The 27,377-nt window shown below is 42.8% G+C and overlaps 3 protein-coding genes across 3 annotated transcripts; 2 read left to right on the top strand and 1 right to left on the bottom strand.

Moving 5' to 3' along the window:
• The first annotated feature begins 3,260 nt into the window (after window positions 1-3,260).
• On the top strand, window positions 3,261-6,310 carry LOC102712451 (signal recognition particle 9 kDa protein). Its single transcript, XM_006655916.3, has 4 exons — window positions 3,261-3,487; window positions 3,606-3,674; window positions 5,773-5,866; window positions 5,968-6,310. Exons 1-4 carry the CDS (start codon window positions 3,416-3,418, stop codon window positions 6,042-6,044), a joined length of 312 nt encoding a protein of 103 aa, XP_006655979.1. The 5' UTR covers window positions 3,261-3,415; the 3' UTR covers window positions 6,045-6,310.
• A 9,704-nt stretch (window positions 6,311-16,014) lies between these two features.
• Window positions 16,015-21,216, top strand: LOC102722407 (endoglucanase 17). Its single transcript, XM_015838370.2, has 7 exons — window positions 16,015-16,366; window positions 16,450-16,857; window positions 17,236-17,328; window positions 17,414-17,575; window positions 20,001-20,115; window positions 20,230-20,393; window positions 20,504-21,216. The coding sequence occupies exons 1-7, from the start codon at window positions 16,163-16,165 to the stop codon at window positions 20,858-20,860; spliced, it is 1,503 nt and encodes a 500-aa protein (XP_015693856.2). The 5' UTR covers window positions 16,015-16,162; the 3' UTR covers window positions 20,861-21,216.
• A 4,551-nt stretch (window positions 21,217-25,767) lies between these two features.
• Window positions 25,768-27,377, bottom strand: LOC121054746 (uncharacterized protein At3g17950-like). The gene is made up of 2 exons (XM_040525301.1): window positions 27,167-27,377; window positions 25,768-27,061 (listed from the first exon to the last, which is right to left on the bottom strand). Exons 1-2 carry the CDS (start codon window positions 27,245-27,247, stop codon window positions 26,486-26,488), a joined length of 657 nt encoding a protein of 218 aa, XP_040381235.1. The 5' UTR covers window positions 27,248-27,377; the 3' UTR covers window positions 25,768-26,485.

The following is a 27,377-nucleotide window of genomic DNA, read 5'->3' as shown; positions in this document are numbered from 1 at the left end:
ACAAAACGCCGTTGTTGCCCAAAGCAATGCGACGGCGTAGCCATGGTGTTCGGCGAAATGCCTACACGAACCCATGCCAGTCTTTGAGCGCAGCCAAGGCGTTCGGTGAAATGCCTGGGATGATAAGGGGTTCGGGGCGGGCTAGGGTTTTAGGGAGAGCGCGGGACCATCTCCTGCCGGCTGGTTGCGGCGCGCCAGATTTGCCGGCCTTGGCGCCTTGCTCAGTAGTTCACAGAAATCCACATGTGAATCGCAGCTGTAACTTTCAGTTGGATAATAAATTTTATAGCGCGTGAGAATTCAGTTTTTGTATCTATCTATAAATCTTTTGTTACCCAGTACACATCTAGGTGTACCATGAATGACCCTTGGTTCGGTTGCAATACTACGTTATTATTATATACATGAAAAAAAAAATGTCATGTGTAATGCTGTTTTGCGTGCATTTTAATGTGACCATGTTAGTATCGGATGTTTAGATACTTATTAAAAATAGTAAATATAGACTATTAATAAAACTCATCCATAATCTTGGACTAATTCGTGAGACGAATCTAATAAATCTAATTAATCCATGATTAGCCTATGTGATGCTACAGTAAATATTTGCTAATTATAGATTAATTAGGCTCAAAAAACTCGTCCGGCGAATTAGCTCTTATTTATAAAATTAGTTTTTTTAGACAGGGGACTTAAAAAATTTAGCATCATTTAAACAACCCCTAAAATGGCCTCATGATTGTATGGCAGCAATGCGCCCACATCAGTGGTGGAATCGAAAGGTTCAGGATCCCTTCAGCTTTCAGGACCGAGAAAAGGCCAATTTCTAACGACGGATTTGAAGGGATTAATTATTACAAACGGACTAGTGATTGAACCGATCTATATATCTATATACGTGGAACAATTACCATAGAGCAGCGGTGGGAATCTTCACGGTATGCAGTTGGTGTTGGGTTTCGCCGTTTGGGTGCGTCCGCATCCCCTTTTTCAAACTTATACTTAAACGGTATATTTTTCCAAAGAAAATGATATGGAAGGTATTTTAAAAAATAGACTATTAATTTTTTAACTAATAATCACGATGCCCTTCAATGTAAGAGATTCTAATGGTTCAATTTTATCACCCAATGTAAGATATCATATTATACCATTTATTATATCAATACCATCTTATTTAAATTTCTATACATTTTACCCTCAACCACGATCCACCGTCTATGGACACTAGTTCTTTTATTTATCCTTAATTTCTTTAAAATAACTTATAATATCTTACATTAAAACAACATTAGTACTTAATTAACCGATGAGTAAATTTGCATTGTTGGTATACAAAGTTATCGGGAGGATGTAATTACTTGTAAAATGCTTATTATGATACCCAAAATTGTTTAATTCATGTGAACCAACTTCAAAACGATATGTTGCGACTAATCATGCTAAGGTAGCACATGTACAAGTGAAGACATGAACAATGTCATATGTGCAAATAACACATATATACTTTGTTCTTCCATTATTTTATCTCGATTGGATACTCATTTTATATGTATAATCAACATAACTTATTCTATTCTATCTGTTGATTGAGCATACGTATATCTATGCAGTATCACTTGACATGCAACATTACATGACATGTATGACATGTTAGTGTCCAAATTACTAAAAATTATTCATGATGCGCCTTTTTTTGCCTTGGTTCATATGCACAAGACAAGTTTTTGCACCAAAATGAGTGATTTGCAAGTTCCTATACTAAATTGCACCACCTCACAGGTTTTTGTATCAATATTGAAATTTAGGGCGGGTGATTGGTTGGAAAAAGCTAAACAAAAAATAATTTACAAGTAAAACTTTTATATACATATTTTTAGCGATCTACCACAAGCCAAAACTAGAAAAATATAAGCTTTAAGTTTAAAGTTAAAAATTTATATTTTAGCAAATACTCCCTCCGTCCCAAAATAAACCAAATTTTCACTTTTTACCTATAATTTTTGACTCTTCTTTTTATTCAAATTTTTTTTGCGATTGATATTTTTTTATTAGATGATAAATTATGAATAGTACTTTACGTGGACTAATTTTTTTCAAATTTTCTGAAAATTTTCAAATAAGACGTATGGTCAAACGTTAGATACGGAAACCGAAAAATTGATTTTTTTTGGGACAGAGGGATTAAGTATACAACAGTGCTATACGTACGATGAAACAACAGCCTCGTTGTCCTGTTTGAAGCAGCGGCGGTGTGTCTGCCCGTCTAGGCAAAAAAAAAAAATCACGGCGGTGTTTTAAGCAGCGGCTGAAACCATAAGTTAATCATACAATTTCATAATAATACGTATAGCAGTTTTCAATAAATATAGGCAAAAGAAAAAAAATGATAGTGTTACATTTAATTAATCGTTAACCTATCTATGGCTTTTGTTTTACGTGGAGAGAAGAGGTTCCCAACACCCATAATCGAACACACGCCGTCGATCTGGTTAGGTCTTATTAGGGCATTCCTCACCCATAACACTAGATGCAGTTTTCATAAACTTCACATCATCAAGAAACTAGTAGTAGACACTACTCTTCCAATGCAAACACTACTATTCCATACATCAATTTAATGTTATTTATCTCACATGATATCTTGAATGTTGTGTAGAAACCATGTCTCATACAAGACATGGTTTTATTCCCTTGCCTCATTTATTCACTTGTCACATCATCTTTTATCCTAGATGACAACTTATTTAATGTTATGGACACCATCCTAATCATTGGATTGAGAATACGCTTAACTATGATTGCGAAGAGTGGCGTACGCTTTGTTGTTTATGACCTAACTTCTTATAAACTACCTGGAAAGTAGATTGAAGACTGAAAGGTGTAGGCGTCGAAACTGGAAACATGCTGGCGGCGAAACAGGGCGGAAGGGAAGGATTTTCAGGTTTCGCGCCAACTTTGATTTTGGCGGGGCGGCGGCGCGCGCGCGCCCATTAACCTCTCTTCGTTCCAAATCGTTTCTCATCTTGCCAACATTTTTCTATGCGACGTAACAGTATGCAATTCAAGATGCATGCGCCAACGTTTAGGAAACGGCCCATATGAATGAGGCCCATGTATATTCCCCCGAAGGATGATCAATGTAACGGCCCATTTTAAATGGGCCCCGGTGATTGATGCGGCCCAAGCCAACAGACTCGTGAGAAGCCCGGCCCATCATTACCGCGTCGCCTTCTCTCGTCATCTCCTTCTTCCTCCCCACGCGAGTCCACCCCCAGGCGACGCCGCCGCACGAGACCGCTCAACTCGACTGCTCGAGCGGAGCAGCGTAGCAAGCCCTATTCGAGGTTTCGCCCGCAGAGCCCCAGATCCGGCCACGCCGCGCCGCGCCTCGGCCTCGGCCTCTGCCGCAGCGATGGTGTACTTCGATTCGTGGGACGAGTTCGTCAGCAAGTCCGTGGAGCTCTTCCGCAGCCACCCCGACACCGTACGCCGCGATCGATCCTCCCCTTCCTCTCCCCATCCCCCTCCTCCGATCCTCCCGCCGGCACGCCTTTTCGTGCCCGATCTCCCGATCTAACCTTCCGCTTCGGTGTTGCCTCCAGACCCGCTACGTTGTGAAGTACCGGCACTGCGAGGGGAAGCTCGTGCTCAAGGTCACCGACAACCACGAGGTACTCGGACCGAACATTTTTGCTTTTGGATGGTTTTGTCGATTCTGTTCGTTGACATAATGACATATGCGACTTCATATAGATCGACTTCGTTGTGTGTGTTTGGTAGACTATTCATTGATTGTGTGATCTGCTTATCTGGATGTGTAGTGCCAGGCGCCTTGAGAACACTGGTTTAGCAGATTCAGTGGGACAGTTGCAATACATATCCTGAAAATGCTATGGTAGTATCTCTTGTGACTAAATGCTTAATTTAGCCCATCATGCAAAGTTTGACTCCATGAAAAGCTTGTTGTGAAGTAGTCAAGTAGAGAATATATAGTAAACACATATTGCATATCAAATTCGAATAATGACTGTTCATCTGCGTGGTCTATTATTCTTTGTTGAAAAGATTTAAAGGCTAGCAGGCATTCTATGTATTCAATTTTTGTTTCCCATGTATGCCATGCTTACCATTTTGTTCTACTTTTATTAAAACTTCGTTGCATTCTACTTTAAGACAAATAATTGTTGTTTAGGAAGGAAATGCAACTGTGCCTGGTAGTTTATATTTTATATGATATCATATGAAATATGCTCTACTTTAGTTGATTAATTAATTATTGAAGGGTGAATTTGAGATAGGATATGAAGCATATGAATCATGCACCTATTTCTCTTTATGTTCTATTCCAGATTTGCAACTGTTGTATGCTTGTTTTCTATGACCTGTGACTGCATTGCTAATTATTCTATGCTGCTTGGTGTCTGTGATATACAATCTTCAGCAAGATAAAATTAATAGTATAACGCATGTCTAACTGTTAGTTGTGCTCTTCTAGTACTATTAGGAAAGCTGTCACTGTAATAATTCGACAAAAAAAATCACTGTAGTGCCTATTAACTGCACATTGTGATGCAACAATATTCAGTTTTATTATGATCCATGTGGTTGAACAAGAGGGCTAGGATTTTGATATCACCATGACGAATCCTCTGCTATCTACTATAGTTATTATAACCCAATCAGATGAAATGGGAAATAGTGCAAACAATGGCTATAAATTCACAAGGAGCTGAAATCTGATAGAGAACACCTCAGATGATGTTGCAGCATAATTCATTGCTACTTGGTAGTCCTTTCTGTGTGTTTGTGAATGCCTTATCAATTATATTCCTCACAGTCCAGTAGGTAGTCCTTAACAGCATTGCGAATTCATTTCATGCTTAACAGAGAATGTTAGACCTTTTGTTGTCATCCTCCTGGACAAATAATGTGGTTCAGAAGGTGTGGTAACCCTAGATTTGAAATGAAAGTACAACTAAGCCATGGGGACACGAGGCAACTGATATAACCATTATTTTGACAACTGCAAGCTAGGAGCATCATTAATGTTAGCCTCATACTTTGTGCCTGCGTAGTAAGTGGTACACATCTCAACATCTTCAGAGCAATGTTTTGTTGTGCTCAACTAAGAATTTTTAAGCTGCATAGTGATTCTTCTTTCATGCATTGCTGGTGTGCTTTGATTTCTAGAGCTATGGATTGTCATATAACTCATAAATGGGCTTATGTTTCTTTGTTAGTTGCACAAAAGCTTAGCACGTATTTTCTTTTAAGAACGAGAGTAGCATTTACAATAAAAGCAGCAAGAACACCAAAGAGGCCTACTAATGGATGGGTAAAGGATGAACTGAAATATACTGACGTGGCACCCACCACTGTTGTTTCCGAGTGAAATTTGTGTACTTGATAATTCGAGGAGAATTAGGCCATGGTTTATCTTAAAAATTCTAATCATACATATTTGGTGTAAGATGATACTATTAGTTCCTGTTTTTCTTATTATAGCAAGTTTGTATTTGTGAACAACTGGTAAAACTCTGGAACAAATTTGATGTTCTGCAGGAATCCTGCAAGGAATGCTTCTATTGTGTCGATAGCAGGACATTTGTTATATAATTTGCTCTCCTGTATTATTAATAGCTAACTTTTCTAATCTTCTGTTGTATTTGATTAAAAAATAGTATTCTGGTGTCAGCTGGATATAGCATGAATGCATGATCTATGATCGCAATAGGAACTACTTTGCTGACCAAAATGTAATGACTGCAGTGCTTGAAGTTTAAGACAGATCAAGCTCAGGATGCAAAGAAGATGGAAAAACTGAACACCATCTTTTTTACTCTCATGACCCATGGACCTGATGGTATTTCCTTTTTTTTTTTCTGCAGAGCTGCAGACATTCTATGTCAAGCTGATATATGTGATTTTTCACTAATGTAACTTCCTAATCGTTCCTTTGTACAGCTGACATAAGTGATGTTTCGGGGAAGGAACAGGCAGAACAACAGCAACCAAAGAAAGGTCGGGGCAGGAGGCAGTAGTGTATCGGGCCTGTCTTGATTTTATTGAAAGGAATCATAACTGGAGTGGTGGATGGACATTTTGGCTTAATGTTCTGAAGGAAATGTGAGATATTTGGGGATTATTTTTATTGAGAACTGAGAAGTACCTGTGTTCTGGTCAGAAAAACAATCAGATCTTTAACCCTTACTTTTGTCGCATCTTTGGTTTTTTTAGCTGATCAATGTTGCAAGATATATTCTCTGGAATTCTTGTCCCTGCATACTGCGTAGGGGAATCAAGGCAACATGTGGGTCACTGGTCTGTTGATACTGTAGTTTTGATGCAATATGCATATGCATTCCTGCCAGATTAAAGCCGATAAAATTGCTGTTTTTGCTGTGGGAGCTTTGTATGCTGTTCTGGTGGATGTGGTTCGCAAATATACTCCGTAATGGTTTCTTCTTCCTTAGATTGAGCGCATGAATATCATCAGAACGTGCCGTCTGCTATGCGCAAATTCACCTCTGAATCTTATCTTGAATTCCATGTTGTCGCGTGACTGAGCCAGACACCATTTCTTCCTTGACAACCCAACGCTTAGTGTGTTTTGACCCATAGATTAATCAAGTTGCTACATTAATATTTAGTTTAATCATAGATTAATCTTGAGAATTATTAAAATAAGCCAGACACCATTTCTTCCTTGACAATCAAAACTAGCATGGTGCATATAGTTCTCGAATGAGTATGACCTTAATAAACACCTGCTTCGTTAAATGGGTGCAATACTTGCAAAAAATGCAACAAAAAAAATTAGATGAAGTGGTAATATTGGAGAAGAGATTATACATTCAAAAGATAACTTTGACAACTAATTTTCTCTTACAGCATGCATAGAAATATTGACAAACATAAAATTTTATTGAAGGCATTTTAAGATTAATCTATGCATAAACCCCGTACCATAATAGCTGTATTTAAAGAATTCAAATTTATTGCGCAAAGAATGTATCTGTGGAGTAATAGTTGTCGCATCGATTACTTCATATTCAAACCTCCATTGATTTTAACAATACATACCTCTTACTCCATGCAATCTCCTTATTTAATAATAGGACATTTAAATTGATTTTTCTTGCCACTAATTTACCATTATGGTGCTAGAAATATACTTATATTTGGATGGAAGGAGTATTTAAAAAATTGCTTATAGTTAAAAGTTTAGTACAATGATTTGTTTTATCCAAAATAATCTTATCATGAAACAAATGGAGTAACTATTTTAATGGCGCTAAAATGGTTCGTTGGTAAAGACCTGATAGGCCGTCTGTGATTTTGCCCCCAAAGGAGTAGTACTGAAAAGGCTTCGTAGCACGGCCCCTTTTTCCGGTTACCGTGTGTTACTTCTGACAACGCCGGTCAAAACTAGAGCTCTGAGATCCTTTTCAGCGGACAGAAGCTTTTCGGGAGAAGTCCATATACGCGCGTCTTTTCCTCTCAGAGAACTCCACTATCCACAAAGGTTAAAAGTGCACAACTAATTATGGCCATTCAAGTCTACAAGGTCGTCATGAGGCAAAGTACTTTGTGTTTAGTACAGCTACACATATGCTTCATCCGGTTTGATAATTTTTATTGTTTTAAATATTAGTATTTTTTGTTGTTTTAAATATTGGTAAATTAAAACATATGCAAAACATAAGTAAATGTTTATTTTTATTAAAATACTTCTTATAACTCATTCATGCATGTTGTACCAGTGTTTTTAAATTAAATAATTAAAAGTTATTAATAGTAAAAGTTCCATCAAAACAACAACATTTTTTTTTGAGGGAGTAACAAGGTGGTGCAAGTCCTCGAAAGTTTCCATTAATCCATGCTCAGGAACATACGCGCTTTCCATGTTCTGTGTAAAACATATATAAAAGTTTTCCATTCGATATTTTTGAAATGAGATTTTTACCTTATACTTATATTGTGAAACATTATGAGTATGTTTAGATTTATCTATTGTTCAATATGTAGTAGTGTTTATATACATGAATAGATTCATTAATATTTATATGAATATAGTAAATGATTGAAACTCTTTCATCGTGAAACAAAAGTAGCAATTACTTTGATCATATAAGTCGGTTAGTTCTTAAAAATGTTTAGTTTCAGATATGTATTAAACATTCAAACACCACCACTGTTTGTTGTTTCTAAGGCCAGTATCAATGCATAAGTTCATGCCATAATTACCAAGACGGTAAACTAGGTAACCGAGCCAGATGAGTTTTATATGGATAAAACTCCTCTCTTATCTTATGAAACTCCATTGTTTAATAACTCTGACAAGTCATTAATTTTGTTGATGTGACATTCTATTTAATGTGCATGATAACCCTATAAAAATGCATTAAGACCGGCCTAATGCAAACTTACGTAGCAGCACATGAAACCATAACCTTTTCTGCCCTTCCGGGTGTTTGTTGCCAAGAGACCGACCGGTTCTCGCATTGCCTCTTTTCACCGCGCCGTTTGCTCTGCTCCGTGCTGTAAAAAAGCAGCGAGACTGTGGGTGGCTGTCCCGAGTAGAATCATGATGGCCGGACGAACGGGAGAGGGGCTTTTTGGGGGGGGGGGGGGGGGGGGGGGGTGCGCTTTTTCACCTGTTTTTTAGGCCTCGAAAGAGTGGAACAAAAGCTCTGCTCACCATTCACCAATGGTTCCTGCTAAAATCCACCCGGCTTTATTGGCGAGGCGACCTCTTCAGTCTTCAGCCAGCCAAGCCAGTGGCAGAGCCATGAACGCCGAGGAGCTAGCCCCATTTCCCCCACAGTCAGGGGTTCACAGGATTTCTAAATATAAAAAATAGGAAAAATATAGAAATGCATGTGCAAACTTATAGGATTTAGAAACATAGGAATTTTTCCTCTAGCATTGTAAAGATGAGATTAGAGTGGATTCTTTTTTTCTATGTTTTGCCCCCAATAGTCGAGAGATAGAAAATTTTTCTATAGTTTTCTTTGGATGCATTTCTTTGAAACGAACGCTACTATAGTATATATTTCACATTCCTACATTTTTCCAAAGCAAATCCTGAATAGGCCACAAACTGCGCACAAGCAACCCGAGCTGTCTTGGCGGCTATTTTCACTCTACCAATACGCAAATGAGTCTATCAATGAATCCGATTTTTTGAGTCTAGATAAAGCTATGTGTAAACAATATCGTTGAACACTGTGATACTATAGATTATGAGACAAACCCACAAAAATTTCTAAACAAACCTAAACTAGCCCTATTTAGTTCCTAAATTTTTTTAAAAAACATCACATTAAATCTTTGAACACCTAAATGAAGCATTAAATATACATGAACATTCAAACTAATTACACTGTTATGATGGAAATTATGAGACGAATTTTTTTAAGTCTAATTAGGATGTGATTAGCTATACGTACTACAGTAACCAATATGTACTGATGACGGATTAATTAGACTCAATAATTCGTCTCGCGGTTTTTAAGTGGAGTCTGAAATTTATTTTATATTTAGAGTATGTTTAATACTCAAAATGAAATGAGTGTCAAAAACTTGATTTGATGTTTTTCACAAGCTTTTTGCAAACCAAACCAGGCCTATATTGTCGTGAACAGGTAGGAATGCATGTCTTTGCTGCGGGCGACTCGGCGGCGAGCCAAAGCAACTGCCTGCCTGGTCCGTCCATGAATGAGCTATTTTGGCAACATTTTTCAACTCGTTCGTTCGTGTCCTCCCGTACACCTGCCTCTCCCGACCGTTTCCAGCCGTCCGGCCACCTTCCTCAACCTCCGGCCTACGGTTCCCCTACCAAGAACGGACACACACATTTACTGCACCGCATAGATTGGCCTAGCTAGCATAGGCCTGGTTTGTTCTTAAATTTTTTTTCTAAAAACATCATATCAAATTTTTGGATATCTAAATAAAACATTAAACATAAATAAAAAAAAAACTAATTGCACAGTTACGAAAGAAATCTTGAGACAAATCTTTTGGGCCTAATTATTCCATGATTAGCTATAAGTGCTACAGTAACCAACATGTGCTAATGACGGATTAATTAGGCTCAAAAGATTATCTCACGGTTTTTAGGCTAGCCGTGAAATTTGCTTTTTCATTCGTGTCTGAAAACCCTTTCCAACATCCGGTCAAATATTCGATGTGATGTTTTTGCCAAAAAATTTTGGCAACTAAACACCACCTTAATTTTGCCAAATGTTTGATCGGATGTCGGAAGAGATTTTTGACACGAATGAAAAAACGAATTTCACAGCTAGAAACCGCAAGACGAATCTTTTGAGCCTAATTAATCCGTCATTATTACATGTTGGTTACTGTAGCACTTATGGCTAATCATATGTTAATTAGGCTTAAAAGATTCGTCTCAAGATTATTTCCATAACTGTGTAATTAGTTTTTTGATTCATCTATCTATGTTTAATGCATTATTTAGGTGTCCAAAAATTTAATGTGATGTTTTTTAAAAAAAATTAAAAACTAAACAAGTAGCATACTGGGGTTGCCAGCTCGCCGTTGGTCCATGTCTTGCTTGCAACTCGGAACAGCACAAAAACCTGCGAGCAAACAACGAACGATTGAGACCCTGTTTGGATACATAGTTTGGATACATAGGGATTTTTTTAGTCCCAGTCACATCGAATATTTGGACACTAATTAGAAGTATTAAATATAGATTATTAATAAAATTCACCTCATACTCTAGACTATTTCGCGAGGTGAATCTATTGAGCCTAATTAGTACATGATTAGCGAATATGATGCTACAGTAAACATTTGCTAATCGTGACTTAATTAGGCTTACAAATTTTGTCTAATAAAATAGCCTTTATTTATGCAATTAGTTTTATTATCAATCTATATTTAGTACTCCTAATTAATGTGCAAACATCTGATATGATAAGGAACTTAAAAAAATCTCTGAATCAAAACGGCCTCTAATTTTGCCTCACAAGATAACATAACTGACGCCGACCGGGCAGATCCCGTGTCCCCGATATTCTCCTCTACGTAAGCCCACCACCACCATCATGCATCCATGTGATGTGGCCGTGGCAGTAACATCACATTACATTCATAACATACACACACACGCACAAACACTGCATCGGCTTACTGCTGACAAAAAAAACATGGGTGAAGCACGGAAGCTAGCTGCAACTTGCCAGCTTCCATCCCTCGTCATAGTAGTAGTAGCGTAGAATTCATTAATCCAAAATCTTTGGAACAATTGTTTGGCAAAATATATATTTGTAAACGAAATATAACTTATGAATAAAAATTTTTATATACGTATTCTTAGCGATAAACGCTAAGTCTAAAAATATAAACTTTATAAAAAAACTTTGAAATTAACTCTAAATTTAAGGTTAAAAAATAAATTTTATCTTACAGTTATAAATAATAGGCCTGGGCGTTCGGTTTTCGGTTCGGTCTCGGTCTTGGTCTTCAATCTCTAGAGAAAATTCGGTCTTTCAGAACTTGAATCCAATCGGTCTAGAAAAAAACGCAAGACCGAGAAATTCGGTCTCGGTTTTAGTCCTGACCGAAGTGCCCGAAATTTCAGTGAAGTTCAAAAATCACAGGAAATTTCATCACATAGTTCCATATTCCACGACACAATTCATAGTTAACTTATTCACAAAAGTAGAGAACAGAGTCTCAAGTCACAAATACCAAAGCACAATCACAAATTCAACCGTAGTTTAACAAAGGACAAGTAGATAGTACACTAAAACAAGATAAATTCGATCTTTTCAGGTATTTCGGGTACCTGAGCCCTATACCCGAAGACCGGACCGAATTTATCGGTCTTTCACCTCCTCCACCCGAGACCGAACCGAATTTCTCGGTCTCGGTTTTTTTTGGTCTTTCGGTCTTGGTTTTTTTTTATGCACAGGCCTATAAATAAAAATGAAAAGATGATGAGGCTGGTTATATGCATTTATCGCAGATCAGCGCGGGCGGGTCGATCGGCGTATCAAACGGGGCGAGCGGAGCGGATGCGCGATGATACTACGCAGTTAAGAGCCGGCGGGGCCGTACCGACGCGCGCGTGCGCGGCCACCAAACGTAGCGTACGTACGCACGCACGCGTGGTCGCTCGCATACGTGCAGCTCAGGAGCGGCACGCCGGGCTGTGTACGCGGCCGGGGCGGGGTTGCGGTTGGGGTTGCCCCCACACCGCCCGGCCGGTACCCCCTTATCGTGTGGCAGTACGTGCGCGCGATGCGGGGGCGCCGTCACGTGACAACGCCGGCGCCGGCCGGGGACCTCTCGATCCGTCACGTCCGGCCTCTCTTGCTTGCCCTCGACTTTTCGCCTTCGTCGTCATACACCCTGTCCATATGATCGTCGCCGCATGGGTTCTACGTAAAGAAAGAGAGGAGAGGAGAATTTTTGTTTTCTTTCTTTCTTTTCTCTACGCAAAACGATAATCAAAATAAAAACTTTATGTGAATATTAAAATACTAGCTAAATCTATGCGTTATGTTATGGAGAAATATGATTATACGTATGCTAGAGATGAAAAATAGAACCAATATATAAGACATTTTAAAATATTTTATACAGAAAGAAAGAAGTAATTGATAACACATGTTATGTAATATAGTTGGTGAAGGACGTATCCATTGTTAGTACCGTTATCTTTTTATTTGTTAGAGATGAAAAACATAAAGGAGTATAGATATTTTTTGGAGGTGTTTTTTTGGGGGAAACTCATGTATTTATTTATGGAGGAGTTTGGAAATGACTTAATCTTTTTGCTTATGTTTATATTTATAAGCTAAAGTTCAAATTTAAGACTTAATAAACTTGTAGGTATTTTTTAGTTTTTTCCATCATAGTTTATTTTACATTATTTGCTTTTAGGATGCCAAGCATATAAAACTTTTACCTATAAATTATTTTTTAATCATAAATAAATGGTTTGGCTTATAGTTGTTACAAACAAAACGACGACCATGATGATACACAAGTTCTAAGGTATTCTTCGTTTCAAATAAAAACATGAAAATAAAGAAAAATCTTCTTGTTTCATGTCATCACAACTTCTCAAATTACTAAACGACATATTTTTAAATCTATCTAAAGTTATTAAAAATTATCAATCCATTTTCTAGGTTTGCAATAACGAATTGTTTTTCATTCACCTAATAAGATAACTTGTTTTGTGTGATCTTCTACTTAAACTCTTTTTTCACGATATTCTACTTTAACTTATTTTACGTGATCTTCTGCGTCTTCTTCTTCACCACTCTCAAACTCACCATTATAGTACTTAGAGCACGTACAAAGGGACCTATTAGCTGACTCTCTCAATCACTATGTAAGCAAATTTGGTGACATAGAGAAAAGAGAGGGAAGGAGAGAGAAAAACTGTTGTCATGCATGACAACTGCTTAGAGTCGACTTTTAGCATTTATTAAAAAAAACTTTCTTGTATGAGAATGTATAAAAAGGAAACAAGCTTAATAAAAAATATTTTATTGCATTAATGAAGAGACCACACCTGACTCTACCTTTATACGTATCATTTTAAAATAGATTCTTGTTGCTGACGTGGATTGAGATAAAGCTCATAATAGGCTCTACCGTTGAACATGCCCTTAGAGTACAATTAAATGAGATGCATCCAGTTTCGGAAACAAGCACCTTTAGAATGACAAAATACAATTTTGCTCAACAGTTTGCAAGAAATAACCTAAAAGAATAAGAAAATACAAACATGTCCTTCTATGGGACTACCTCCGTTTCGTATTATAAGACTTTTTAACATTATCTAAATTCATCAATTGATAAATGTATATTATTTATATATATGCTTACATCCATTAATATCTATATGAATCTAGACAAGGTTAAAATGTCCTACGTTATAAAATGATATGCTGAATCTTAGGCCTGTTTAGTTCCCAAAATTTTTTCCCAAAAAATATCACATCAAATCTTTGGACACCTAAATAGAGCATAAAACATTGATAAAATAAAAAACTAATTGCACAGTTATGTGAGAAATCGTGAGACGAATCTTTTGAGCCTAATTATAACATGATTAGTCACAAGTGCTACAGTAACCCATATGCGCTAATGATGGATTAATTAGGCTCAAAAGACGCGTCTCATGGTTTCTAGGTGAGCCATAAAATTCGTTTTTTATTCGTGTCCGAAAACCCTTTCCAACATCCGATCAAACGCCCTGATGTGACATCCAAAAATTTTCTTTTTCTCAACTAAACATCCCCTTAACATTTTCTTTTTATTATCTATTTTCAAAATGAATGATGAGATAACTGATCTATTTGAATTCTATAACTAATGTAAGAGACGATTGTATATCTGACCCTTGGGTAACTATGAAATTGACCCTCATTTTTCACCTTTGCAAATTTGACACTCCTTTTCAAAAATGAAGCAGCCGTCTGATCCTCGTTGCAATATGCCGTTAGGGCTTAGGGTAAATGAAATAAAATATATAAATTTTACTTATGATTGGACTAAACTGACCCTCCTCTTTCTCCTATCTATCTCACACCATCTCTCAACTCTCACGCACAACGACACAAGCAGTAGGCAATGTCTTCCGCCCGGCGAGCGGCGACCGACGCTGGTGAGGGGGCGGCCGCGGCTGCCGATCGCTGGGAAGGGGGCAGAGTGACGTCATCGGTGGCGGTGTTGAGGGAGAGCGGCGGCGTCACCAGTGACGTTGGGGGAGAGAGGCGACATCGACGGTGGCGTTGGGCTAGAGAGGCGGCCTAGGCGAGAACGTCGACGGCCGCGCGCGGGGGTGGGGAGAGGAGGCGCGGCAAGGCGGCGTCGGGCTGGGCGGTGTTGCCAGCCCCGTCGGCCGCCTTTTGGCCGCCACCACCCACCGGGAAGGGGTCGCCAGGACCCCATGACCGTGGATCCGGTGCCCCACGGCCGGACTCGGCCTCTCCCACCACCGGCGTGCGCCCCCTGTTGGCCTCCCCTGTGTAAACGAGATGGAGAAGAAAGAAAGAAGAAAGAAGAAAGAGAAAGAGAGGAGAGGAAAAAAAGGAAAAAAGAAAATGAAAAAGAAAAGAAAATGAAAATAAAAAAAATAGAGAACGAGAGAGAGAGAGGGGCTTGGGATTTATTATGCTGTCAAAATTTTGTAAAATCATCTATAATGATTGTATCTATTACATTTAGCTATTTCAAATCAATAAAATCTGAGATTACATGCTGTAATTTTGAATTTTATTAATTTAAGTTCAAATTATCGAATTTGAAATTATATATATCAAATTAACCTTAAATCTATCAAATAAAATTCAAATTTTGAAGTATATTAATTTACATTCAAATTTATCGAATTTAGAATTATATATATTCAAACTAACCTTAAATCTATCAAATAAATAACAAATTTCGAATTACATTAATTTAAGTTCAAATTTATCAAATTTGAAATTATATATATATCAAACTAACATTAAATCTATCAAATTTATTCCAATATTTCTAAATAAATATTTACATTTATTTTCTAAAAGTTAACATAGAATAAGATCAAAAGAGAAGGCCAAATCGGTCAAGTCGTCATCCATTTAACCGTGTTAAATGGTCTTCACGGAGCAGGTCCTTAGATTTAAATCTATAGTTTATCAACAAAGTAAGACCAAATTTGCAACTACCCATGCTATAACTAGAGAAATGTTTACACTGCCATTCCTCTTGCGGTCGTGCCTCATCATGGGCTACGTCGTCAAAGCACGCAAGTCTCTCCAGCAACGTTTGCCGCGGACCAGGGTCCAACCGTCCAAGGAGCCACCGCGAGCCCCGCACCATCTCCTCGTACCGAGCGCCGCAACGTTCCGACGCGCACGCGTCGCGCCATTACTGGCCGCCTCCCCAGCATCCCATGTCGCTTTCCCCTTCCCACCATTGCGCAGCCTCACATGGCATTAACCCCCTCACCCTTTCCCTCGCCCTCCCCCCCAGCATCACTCGGCTCAGCTCAGCTCCTCTATTAATTCCTCCCCGACTCAACCGCCGGTGCACAGCACCAACCAACTAAAACCACCACCACCCCCCCCGCCGCCGGCACAGAGCCACACTCTTGCGGCGCGTTCTGTTGGCGGCAATGGCGGCGGCGGCGGGCAGCGCTGTGCTGCTGATGCTGACACTCGTGGCGGCCGCGACGTCGGTGTCGGGGCAGCACGACTACAGCGACGCGCTCCGCAAGAGTATCCTCTTCTTTGAGGGCCAGCGCTCCGGCCGGCTGCCACCCGACCAGCGCCTCCGCTGGCGCCGTGACTCCGCCCTCAACGACGGCGCCACCGCCGGCGTACGGACTAACGTCGCCCTGTTCTTTATTAACGCGTTGGCGCGTTGCAATGTAATGTTGCTGACGGTTTCTTGGAAATGCAGGTGGACCTGACGGGAGGGTACTACGACGCCGGCGACAACGTGAAGTTCGGGTTCCCGATGGCGTTCACGGCGACGCTCATGTCGTGGGGGCTGATCGACTTCGGGCGGAGCTTCGGCGCGCACAAGGCGGATGCGAGGAAGGCGGTGCGGTGGGCGACGGACTACCTGATGAAGGCGACGGCGACGCCCAACACGGTGTACGTCCAGGTCGGCGACGCCTTCCGCGACCACTCCTGCTGGGAGCGTCCCGAGGACATGGACACCCCCCGCACCATCTACAAGGTCGACCCCGCCCACCCCGGCTCCGACGTCGCCGCTGAGACCGCCGCCGCCCTCGCCGCCGGCTCCATCGTCTTCCGCGACGCCGACCCGGCCTACTCCAAGAGCCTCCTCGACCGCGCCATCGAGGTAAGCAGAGCACTCCACTCCACTGTCCAAAACTCCATTAAGGCTGCCAGTTATTATGGCGCGTAAAAATGAATGCCAGCCTACCGCCGCCGCAGTGAACGTCGTCGCCGGCCGGCCGTTAGTCCTTGACGGAAACGTGCCGCCGCTTCATCACAGCTAATCTTCAATACTTAAATGCTAGGAGTACTACTACTCCAAGCCATTAGGCATTAAATGATACTTAAATGAGTAGAGTAGTACTAAAGGCATGCACGTTTTCTTTCTATTACTGGCACTAGCAAGTAGTAGTAGCAACCCAAACCGACTGGTCTTGAGCCGCGTACTAAATGTTGTATACTCACGCTCTCGTTGCTGCGTCGTGTGTGTGATGTGATGAAGGTGTTCGAGTTCGCGGACAAGTACAGGGGCCCCTACAGCAGCAGCCTGCACGCGGCCGTGTGCCCCTGCTACTGCGACTACTCCGGATACAAGGTGCGTCACCATTGCCGTCGTGCGATCCGGGCCGTCGACGACCGGCTGATTAACCGCGCCTGGCGTGGCGTTGCGTTTTTTGCAGGACGAGTTGCTGTGGGGCGCGGCGTGGCTGCACAAGGCGTCGCGGCGGCGGGAGTACAGGGAGTACATCAAGCGGAACGAGGTGGTGCTCGGCGCCAGTGAGGCCATCAACGAGTTCGGCTGGGACAACAAGCACGCCGGCATCAACGTCCTCATCTCCAAGGTTAGAAGAACTCCTCCACTCTAATGTTAGCTAGTCGTTAACTGCATGTGTTGCCTGACGTGACGAGAGGGACAGTGCCGCACGCTGTGCTGCTACTATTAGCTAGTCGTTGATTGTCTTTCTCAAGTTGCCGAGAGGCGGTACACTTGCTGCTGCTACTAGTAGCAGCTCGTGTTAACAGTAGCATCAGCTTTGCACCTGTGTAAACTCGTACTACTGTTTTGGCCCGGGGCGCGCAGCTGCTCTGCTCTGCTCTGCGCTCCGCGCTGCGTTTGCCCAGCGGGCACATGCGACCTACGTCGCGTCTCCCGGCTTTTTCCGCCGCTGCAAGCGCAGCGCTCGCGTCGTCCCAGGCCTGCGCGCCCATTGACCACGCGAACGAGATCTAAAATCCGTGAAATTTTATAGCCGCATTTGGGCGAGCATTTTCCTACACACATTTCTACAGCAAAATTGAACAGTTTGCGACCAAAACATTATAATTGCATTCTAAAGTGGGCTAGCTAGTACTAGTACTAGTACTAGTAGAGCTAGCGAGGGACATGTGGACGTGCACAGGATGACACGAGCGCTGCTGGTAAAAAAGAGATGTGCTTGTGCAAAGCTTAGCTAGGTTTAGGGCAGGGGCATGGGCGACGGGGGAAGCCAACTTTTCACGCGCACTGTGCTGCTCCTTTTGGCCCGACATGTGGGCCAGCTGACCCGTCTCGGCTTGCTCGGCTCAATAGCCAGCCAGTGTCACACGTCATGTCTCCATCTCCTTGCGTTATTCATTCCGTGTGCAAGCGGCTCGTGAGATTTGGGAGCAGAACAATGTTGCTGCTGCTATCATCATCCTGCGTGTGCAGTAGATATACAAGTATTGTATACTAGACAGCTTTGTTTGTTGTAGGACGATGCTTGGATTATGTTTTGTCTTGTCCTGTCCAGTGGTTGTCAAATGCAACCACATCTTCCTGCATAACAGAGTATTTATAGTCCATTGTTGTGTGACTATTGTAATATGCTTCCTGCAGATAGAACGAGAGCGTATTGTTTTTTTCCTCCTGCCCTGCTTGTGTGTGTCCCATACATCAGCAGGGCATGTGAAATTGCAGTTAGGTTGACATGATTGATGTGTACCCCCAACTAATCACGCAGGCGTTTCCTGACATATCCCCGAGTTATCTAACTTAGGCCCTGTTTAGGGCGCTCTTAGTTGGTGAATAGAAAATTTTTGGCTGTCACTTTAGACTTTTAACCTTGTCGGAAAAGATTTTTGGACACAAATAGAAAAACAAATTTCATAGTTTGTCTGAAAACCACGAGACGAATCTTTTGGGCCTAACTAATTTGTTATTAACACATGTTAATTACTATAGCACCTATGGCTAATCGTGGATTAATTAGGCTAAAAAGATTTATCTCCTGATTTCTTATATCTATGCCATTAGTTTTTTAATCTATGTTTAATGCTCCATTTAGGTATCCAAAGATTGGATGTGATGTTTTTGGGAAAAACTTTTTAAACTAGTCCTTAGTTGACAAAAAGTTTTGCCCAATAACATCACATTGAATCTTTCGACACATTCATGAGCATAGAATATAGATTAAAAGAAAAAACTAATGACACAATTTGCAAGGAAATCGCGAGACGAATTTTTTGAACCTTTATGATTAGCCATAAGTGCTAAAGTAACCAACATGTATTAATAACAACTTAATTAAGTTTAATAAGTTTGTCTTGTGATTTTATACGAGTTATAAAATTAGCTTTTTTATTTTCATCTGAAAACTCTTTCGATATGCGGTTAAATTTTTTTATTTTAGCGTATACATGGGCCTTATTTGCAATGGTCATGACATAGTGTTCTCTGCACGACTGCACACACACGACATACTCCTGCAACACATGCCGTGTTCCTCGATGGTATTCGCTGGCATCATTTTGGATTGCTTGCCAGCACTACATTATTTTAAGATTCCCACAGCATTAGTGATTGATTACATTATCTAAAAACTGACGATCGATTAGCTGAATTACTAGTCACTGGTCCGTGGACCGGATTCTCTGCGGATAGATTAATTAACCGTTAAGCAGCGTTAGACTGTCAGTCCACGCTTTTTTCAGTAGCTCGCTACTGCCACTGTACTAGGATGCTTTAGATTAATGATTATCCGTAGTTCCGCGTGGAAAATTATTGATTAGTGGATCGAAGTATGCGAGCATATTTGTCTCTCATCAGTGACTGTCGTCTGGTCTATAGCTCTCGGCACATTGCTGCAGCAGGGAATGGGTGCGCAGCGTGTGGGGATGGTGCCTTTTCAGTGGTCACGGGTCTCGTGTTCCCGGCGTTGCTGCTGATGACCTAAATTATCCCATACTGCGTGATATGGTAATTGGTGATTAGGCACTAATGATCTCTCTCGTGTGCATTTGCTGCAGGAGGTCCTGATGGGGAAGGACGAGTACTTCCAGTCCTTCCGCGTGAACGCGGACAACTTCATCTGCACCCTCCTCCCCGGCATCTCTAATCATCCCCAGATCCAGTACTCACCAGGTAGACACACCATCTTTTCGTTAGACAACGACACGTAATCCTATTATCTGTGTGATTAGCCATGGCTGATACACCTCCTATACTTATGTATGTGCGTGTGTGTGTTTTATGCAGGTGGTCTGCTGTTCAAGGTGGGCAACAGCAACATGCAGCACGTGACGTCGCTGTCGTTCCTCCTGCTCGCCTACTCCAACTACCTCAGCCACGCCAGCGTCCGCGTCCCGTGCGGCACCTCCTCCGCCTCCCCCGTCCAGCTCCGCCGCGTCGCCAAGCGCCAGGCAAAATTCGTCTCCCTCTCTCTCTCGCTACGCCGCCGCCGCCGCTGTTTCACGCATTTTTTTTTTAAACCGACGAGCTGTTTTTTTTTCCTTCTCGCGTTGCGCTGCAGGTGGACTACATCCTGGGGGACAACCCGCTGCGGATGTCGTACATGGTCGGGTACGGGGCGAGGTACCCGCTACGGATCCACCACCGGGCGAGCTCGCTGCCGTCGGTGTCGGCGCACCCGGCGCGGATCGGGTGCAAGGCCGGGGCGTCCTACTACGCCAGCGCGTCCCCGAACCCGAACCTCCTGGTGGGCGCCGTCGTCGGCGGGCCGACCAACACCAGCGACGCCTTCCCCGACGCGCGGGCCGTGTTCCAGCAGTCCGAGCCCACCACGTACATCAACGCGCCCCTGCTCGGCCTCCTCGCCTACTTCTCCGCCCACCCCAACCTGGCCCAGTCCGACCTCGCCAACGACTGAAGTCGCGTGGGTACCCGTTTTGCCCTGGGCCGAATTCTACCGATTCATCCTAGAATGTATTGTATTGTGTTGTTGGTGTAGTAGCCTAGTAGGGTGTGCCGATCCTTTCCTGTAAAAAATGGCAGGAACGGGGATTGGTCCTAGTGTATGGTCGACTGGTTGTACCTGTAGTCCTTGTATCCCTAGCTGCTTAGTGGTAGTAGCGTTTTAGCATATGCTGGATGAGATGTCTTATTGGCATTAGACATCCATCTGGCTCTGCAATGCATTCTGTTCGCCTATCTACGCCACGAATCCTTGTCAAGTGTGTCCAGTTCCGGAATTAGTGCCAGAATTAAGATTTAAGCTAAGCACCTCTAACGTCATCGTCCGCTGGACATGTCATGTGCAGCAACTGGGTCCTTTTTCGGCTTTTGCGATGACTCCTCGCTGGAATCCAAAGCTTGCTTGAAGCAGGCAGCTATACGGTTCATCATTCTGCTTGCTGGCTGCTGGCATCGAAAGAGCAAAGGTGCGTTCCCTGCAGCGCCAAAGCGGCGTCGTTGCTCGAACGGAGAAGGCAATTTTGGCCTGGAGCAGGCAGCATCCGTGCAAGTCACTGTCGCTTTTATCCCGGGATTTTACTTTGTCTTCGTACCAAAAACCGATTTGTTTCTGCAGCACGGTTAATGTAGAGTTATGTACAAATGACGTGAAATTTCTACGTTTACAACCGGCTTTAGTGGTAAGCTAGTAGTACGAGTGACGCAAGTGTGCTTGATTGGGTATGAGACATTCTTCTCTCGTATGGGTGAAGCAGGACATGGGTCCACGTAGGAGAGCGATGGATCAACCCATGCAGCGCAGATCATCACATGCCAGGATGATTGTGAAGTGAGGCCGGAGATTTGAGGCCTGCTCTGGCACGGCGGTACGTCTTTCTGCTGCCGTTGGATGGAATCAATCCGCAGAAACGTACTACCTTCTTCTAAAATAAGATTGTTTTTCAATTTTTTATATAATATTTTGACTCTTCGTATTATTTTAATTTTTTTTATGTTTAATATTTTTTATTCTTGCTAGATGATAAAACATGAATAATACTTTATACGTGACTAATTTTTTTAAGTTTTTGTACAAATTTTTCAAATGAGACGAATGATCAAACGTTAGACACGTAAAAACGAAAAATAAAGTTATTATGCGACGGAGGTAGTATTTGGGAAAAATGGACAAATAACTGCTCTAGTACTACTACTGTTGCTATGCCTGGGATGCTTACGGTGCCCTTTGTAAGCTAGTTAGCTACTGCAACTTCCCACGCGGCAGCTGGAAGCTTAGGTGGTGTTTGGGAGAAGAGACTTATTTTTAGTTTCTTATCCTATCAAATGTTTGGACGCTTAATATAAATAGTAAACGTAGATTATTAATAAAACCCATCCATAATCTTAGACTAATTTATGAGACAAATCTATTGAGCCTAATTAATTCATGATTAGTCTATGTGATGCTACAGTAAACATGCTCTAATTATGGATTAATTAGGCTTAAAAAATTCGTCTCGTAGATTACCACTCATTTATGAAATTAGTTTTTTTTATTAGTCTATGTTTAATACTTCAAATTAGTGTCCAAACATCCGATGTGACATGGGGCTAAAAAGTTTAGCTCCATCTAAACAACCCCATAGTCCACACCCAACGCGCCATCGTGTCTCGTGGTCTCGAGCTAAGCCCGTATGACACTCTTGGTCTGTGGTCTTGTGAGCTAGGGGTGGAAATCCCCGCTAACCCTGTTAAAGCCATTGAAATCCTCACGAAGATCTCTTTTAAAATTTTATGGCAAAGATCAATAGAAAGAAGGGACTAAAACTATATTTAACTTATTTAGACCCCTCCACCCTCGTTGGCTAAATCCGTCACTGCTTGTGTGGCCAATTAAGAGCATAGACAATGAGAGGACTTAACAAGTGGTCTTACCACACCTAAAGAAGTGATGCATGATGCAGATTGCAGGGGCACTGTGAGAGTCTGCAATGGAGAGTTCGTGCCTCCGCCTCCTCATGCCCCAGCGACATAGGGCGGGCCCTACCCGCACACCACGTCTATGGTATTTTCTGAGCTAGTCTAGATATGCCGATGTTGCTGAGATCCATCCGGGAAGCCACCACCATTGAGCTCCATCCATGACACTACTGTCAAGCCCTAGTAATTATCAAGCTTGATACTTGTCGTCATCGAGCTCAAATTTGCATTGCACCAAGCCCCTCATCCAATCCTTGCGGCTCCTAGCAGCGGCGGCTTGTGTGGAGGGGGTGGTGAGAGAGAGAGGGGGAAGGGGAGGGTGTAGAGCCACCGGGAAGGTTGCCAGATCCATGAAGGCGCGAGGTAGGGTGGGTCACTGAGAGAGAGAGGGAGGAGGAGGGGAGGGACAACGTTGTTGAGGAGAGAGAAGGAGGGGGCACTGCCAAGGGGAGGGGATGAGGTGGCCGATTGATGAGGGGGTTTTTATACAATTTTTTTTCTAATTTTTGGGTGTCTAGTGTAAAATATTGGATTACTTTGTAAATTAGTAAAATACGAGGACTGAAATATAAAATGTTAGGGCCTGACATGAATAATTTGAGGACACCCTACAATCACTTTGCATCGTGGGGAACACGGATTTTATACCTATGGACTTGGCTTATGTGACTCTCTCAAATCATTCCATGAGGGTACTTGCATTATGAATGCTCTGACTTGACATGCCTTGAGTGAGAAAAGATAATCCAGGAGGGGAAAAGGAAATGGAAATGGAGATTTGGCTTGCATGGTTGTTGCTCGAACTATGCTTGCCAACCTTGAATTGCATTTCCCGATGAAGGAAAACAGGAATGTCCGTCGGCGGATGTGCGCCTAGAGCAAGAGCCTTAGCTGACCCACCTTTTGAGTTCGGCCTACGGAATGAACCATGTGCGCTAGGCTTGCTCAACTAATTTGGCAAAACCGAGTGGACACAAACCCATAGCATTTAGATAGGTTCGAGTGACTATCATATCTTATACCACACTCATGTGTTCTGGTTGTTTAGTTGTAGTGTTTGTTTGCCCAAACATCTCTCCTCTCCCTGGCAAGGTTATCCCCTTATGCTCTTTGTGGGAGGGGGTGGGTCTAACCTTGTAAGAGATGTTATGGTACAACAAAGATACTTACCAGAGTCCTACCGCTTGAAGTTAAATTTAGTCTGTCTTGTCTTCAACGATAAAATGTCTATTAGCGGTGCGCCCCTCCATGGGGCCCACTAGCTACCTAGACATGGGCGGAGGGACGGGATGATGGCCTAGTTGGGAAGCCACCCGTGGCTATGCCACTTGGGACGATATCCATCTTATCGGACGACCCTCGTCAATCTTGCACCGCATCCATGCTGTATGCCCGCTAGCAAATGGTTATGTGTGCTACCACACGTAAAATGTTCTGCCAACCGCTCTGAATACAGTAGGTAGGGTAGTTGGGAGTTAAGTTTGCCCCCAAGCACTCCTGAACTGGACCTCGAGTAGTGATGTTAAAAAGGTCAAGCTCGCTAGCTACTCGAGCTTGCCTCGCCCTAGGCTCGATTAGAGCTCAACTTGAGCTCTAAACGAGTCGATCCTAAGGTTGTGTCGAAGTTTAAGCTCAAGCTTCAACCGGATTTTATTGGTATATGATTTTTATTACTTATTTAATAAACTAGTTGATCAAATATGCCATTTTTACATATCCACATGATGAATTAATTGGCTTATATTAGCATGGTATATTTATCCTATTCCTTTTACGACTCTCTCATTAATATTATTGAGCATCCATTAATTATTTTTATCAAGCGATTGTCCTAAAAATATGTTGTATCACTTATAAATTGAGCTCGAGCCGAGCCTACTTAAAAGCTCGAAGTTTATGTAGCCTCGACTCGAGCTCAGCTCGAGCTTGTGACAAGCTCGAGCCTATGCAAGCAAGCTCGCTTGAGCTCGACTCATGGACAACCTTACCCCTAAACTTAGAACGTTGTAAATTCCTTGAGCTAGGGCCTAGCTCAGACACAGTAGCCCAGTTCGACAGGTCGGGGAGACGAGCCTGGGGCGAAAGGCCTTCAACACCCTATTTCCAAGGTAGAGGGTTGGGTGCAACCACATTGACATAGCTCGCACCCTAACCCTAACCCCATGGTAGGTTAGTGTGTGGAGCAAAGGACAATGTTTAGATAGTTTTTCTTAGACACCTTGAAGATTCAGATCGACCGGTGTGGTGGGGAGGCACAACACTTTAGACCGACAACAACGATGGCTGCTATGCTCATCGCAATTGCTTGATTTGTGCTCACTAGTAATAGAGGCACGACAGTGGCCACCGTGCTCGTTGCCGTCACTCAAGCTACGTTGAGGCGTGACCACTATGCTCCTTGACTTGATCTGGCAAGCTAACTCGATTCAACAGGTGATGGGGACATCAATTGCGGTGGCAACCACGTGGAAGAGGAAGCAACAACGGCAATTAAGCTTACCTGAGGAGGATAAAGCAATAGCAGAAAGGAAGAAGATTTAGAGGAGGAATGGAAAGTAAAAAAAATTAATAAGGAAAGAGAGCCTGACATGTGTGATTCTTAGAAGGTTTATAGTATATACTCCCTCCGTTTTATATCGTAAGTCTTTCTAGTTTTTTCCTAGTCTTCTACTGATGAATGCATATGATTTGTATATATATCTAGATTTATTAGCATCCATATAAATCTAGTCAAAACTAAAAAAAATTACACTGTGAAACGGAAGGAGTATATTTATTTGGACATAGGGTCTAAAATATACAAAATTCAATTGATTTCATAATAAAAATATCACATGGAGTGACCCTTAAATATCTAGGGTCTAAAACCGAAAAAGAAAAGAATTATGAAATGATGTGGTTTCTTGTATGCCTTGATCCCCCTAACATGTTGAGATCATTTCTCAAAGTAGCCTCTCTATTGATCATGCTCTTAGAGACAAATTCACTTGGTCACACATAGATTGGAGCTAACAATGTATTCTTTCCGTTTCATATTACAAAACTGTTAGAACTTGCCCAGATTTATTTGTATCCTAATGAATCTATACACATACAAAACATACGCATTGATAAATTAATAAATCTAGACAAACATATAGAACGAGAGGAGTCCCCGTCACTGCCCTTTTCCTAATTTACAGCAATGCTACGGAATTGATAGTACTGTGTAGCTACTGTACCATTGTTGCTACTTCACTCGCAACCAAATACTAGTACTCGGCCATTTCATCCATGGAGTAGGTGCGAATTTATAAACGGATCATTGCAAATTGTCAGTGCATCTACACAACTAGAATACCACCTTATAGCATACATGGCTTTCACTATGTTTTGTTTTGTTCCTGTGCAGAATAGATTAGGATTAGTGAGCAAAAGGGTAGGGCATAAACAAGTTTGTACTGAGCTAAAGGCCCAAAGCAAAATAGTAATCATTGAAGAAACAAGAAAGGGAGAGAAGAGGACAAGAACAAAAGAATCCGTAGGAGGAAAGAAGAAAAAAAGAAGGGAGACAAAGAAGCGTTCACTCCACTTTCACACAATCTACCCCTCGAAAGCTGCTTAATTGCAAGAATAGCCCCCTCTACCCGGCGCCGCCGCTGCAGATGCCGGTGAGCAGCACCGGCAGCCTCGCCAGCGACGAGGAGGCGGAGGCGGAGGACGACCCCTCCGCCGCTCTCTGCAGCCGCCACCTCCCGCGCTCTTCGGCAGCAGGCGGCGGCTGCGGCTGCGGTGGGCGCACCCTCCCGTCCTCGAACAGCGCCGTGGCCTGCACGGACGCCGCCGCCGCCGTCTCCCGGTCCGCGCCGCTGGTAACGCCGTCGCAGAGGAAGTCCGCGCCCGCGAGCTGCCTCTCCATGTCGAGGAACTCGCCCAGCGAAGTCGGCGGCCCTCCGGCGTCGTCGCGGCAGAGCCGCCACCAGCTCCCGCCGAGGCTGCGGCCGCGGCGCTGGCGCCTGCTCCTCCGCCGTCGCCACCGGCTCGCGCGCCTCCCCTCCTCCTCCTCCTCCTCCGGCGGCGGCTGCGCCGCCAGCGGCGCCCTCTCCCTCTCCGCCCCAGCCGGCGTCCTCGCCGCACGACGCTGCCCGCCGCCGAACGCCGACACCCCCATCAGCGTCCCCAGCGTCGTGCTCCGGTCGGGAAAGAACGACCCCGTTGACTACCAAGAAACGGGAACAAACACCTTCCATTGAAGCAAGAAAGAGAGTGCACACACACACACACACACAAAAATGCAAACCACGCCCTCGCCGGCGACACTGACCTCGGTGTCGAGATCGGAGGAGGACGGCGAGGAGTAGTCGGCGGAGGGGGAGGAGGGGATCATGTCGGCGTCGAGGTCCATCGGCCCTGCGCTTGCTTCGACGCAGGGAAGGGAACGGTGGCGTCTGGCGAAGACCGAAGCGAAGAGAGGGTTTATAAGCAAGTGCAAGGTGTAGCGTAGCTTGGCGCGCGGCAGTTGGATGGGGTCGGCA

The sequence above is a fragment of the Oryza brachyantha genome, chromosome 6 (assembly GCF_000231095.2).
Source record: "Oryza brachyantha chromosome 6, ObraRS2, whole genome shotgun sequence".
Lineage (NCBI taxonomy): Eukaryota > Viridiplantae > Streptophyta > Magnoliopsida > Poales > Poaceae > Oryza > Oryza brachyantha.
This window is presented reverse-complemented; position numbering and strand designations above follow the sequence as displayed.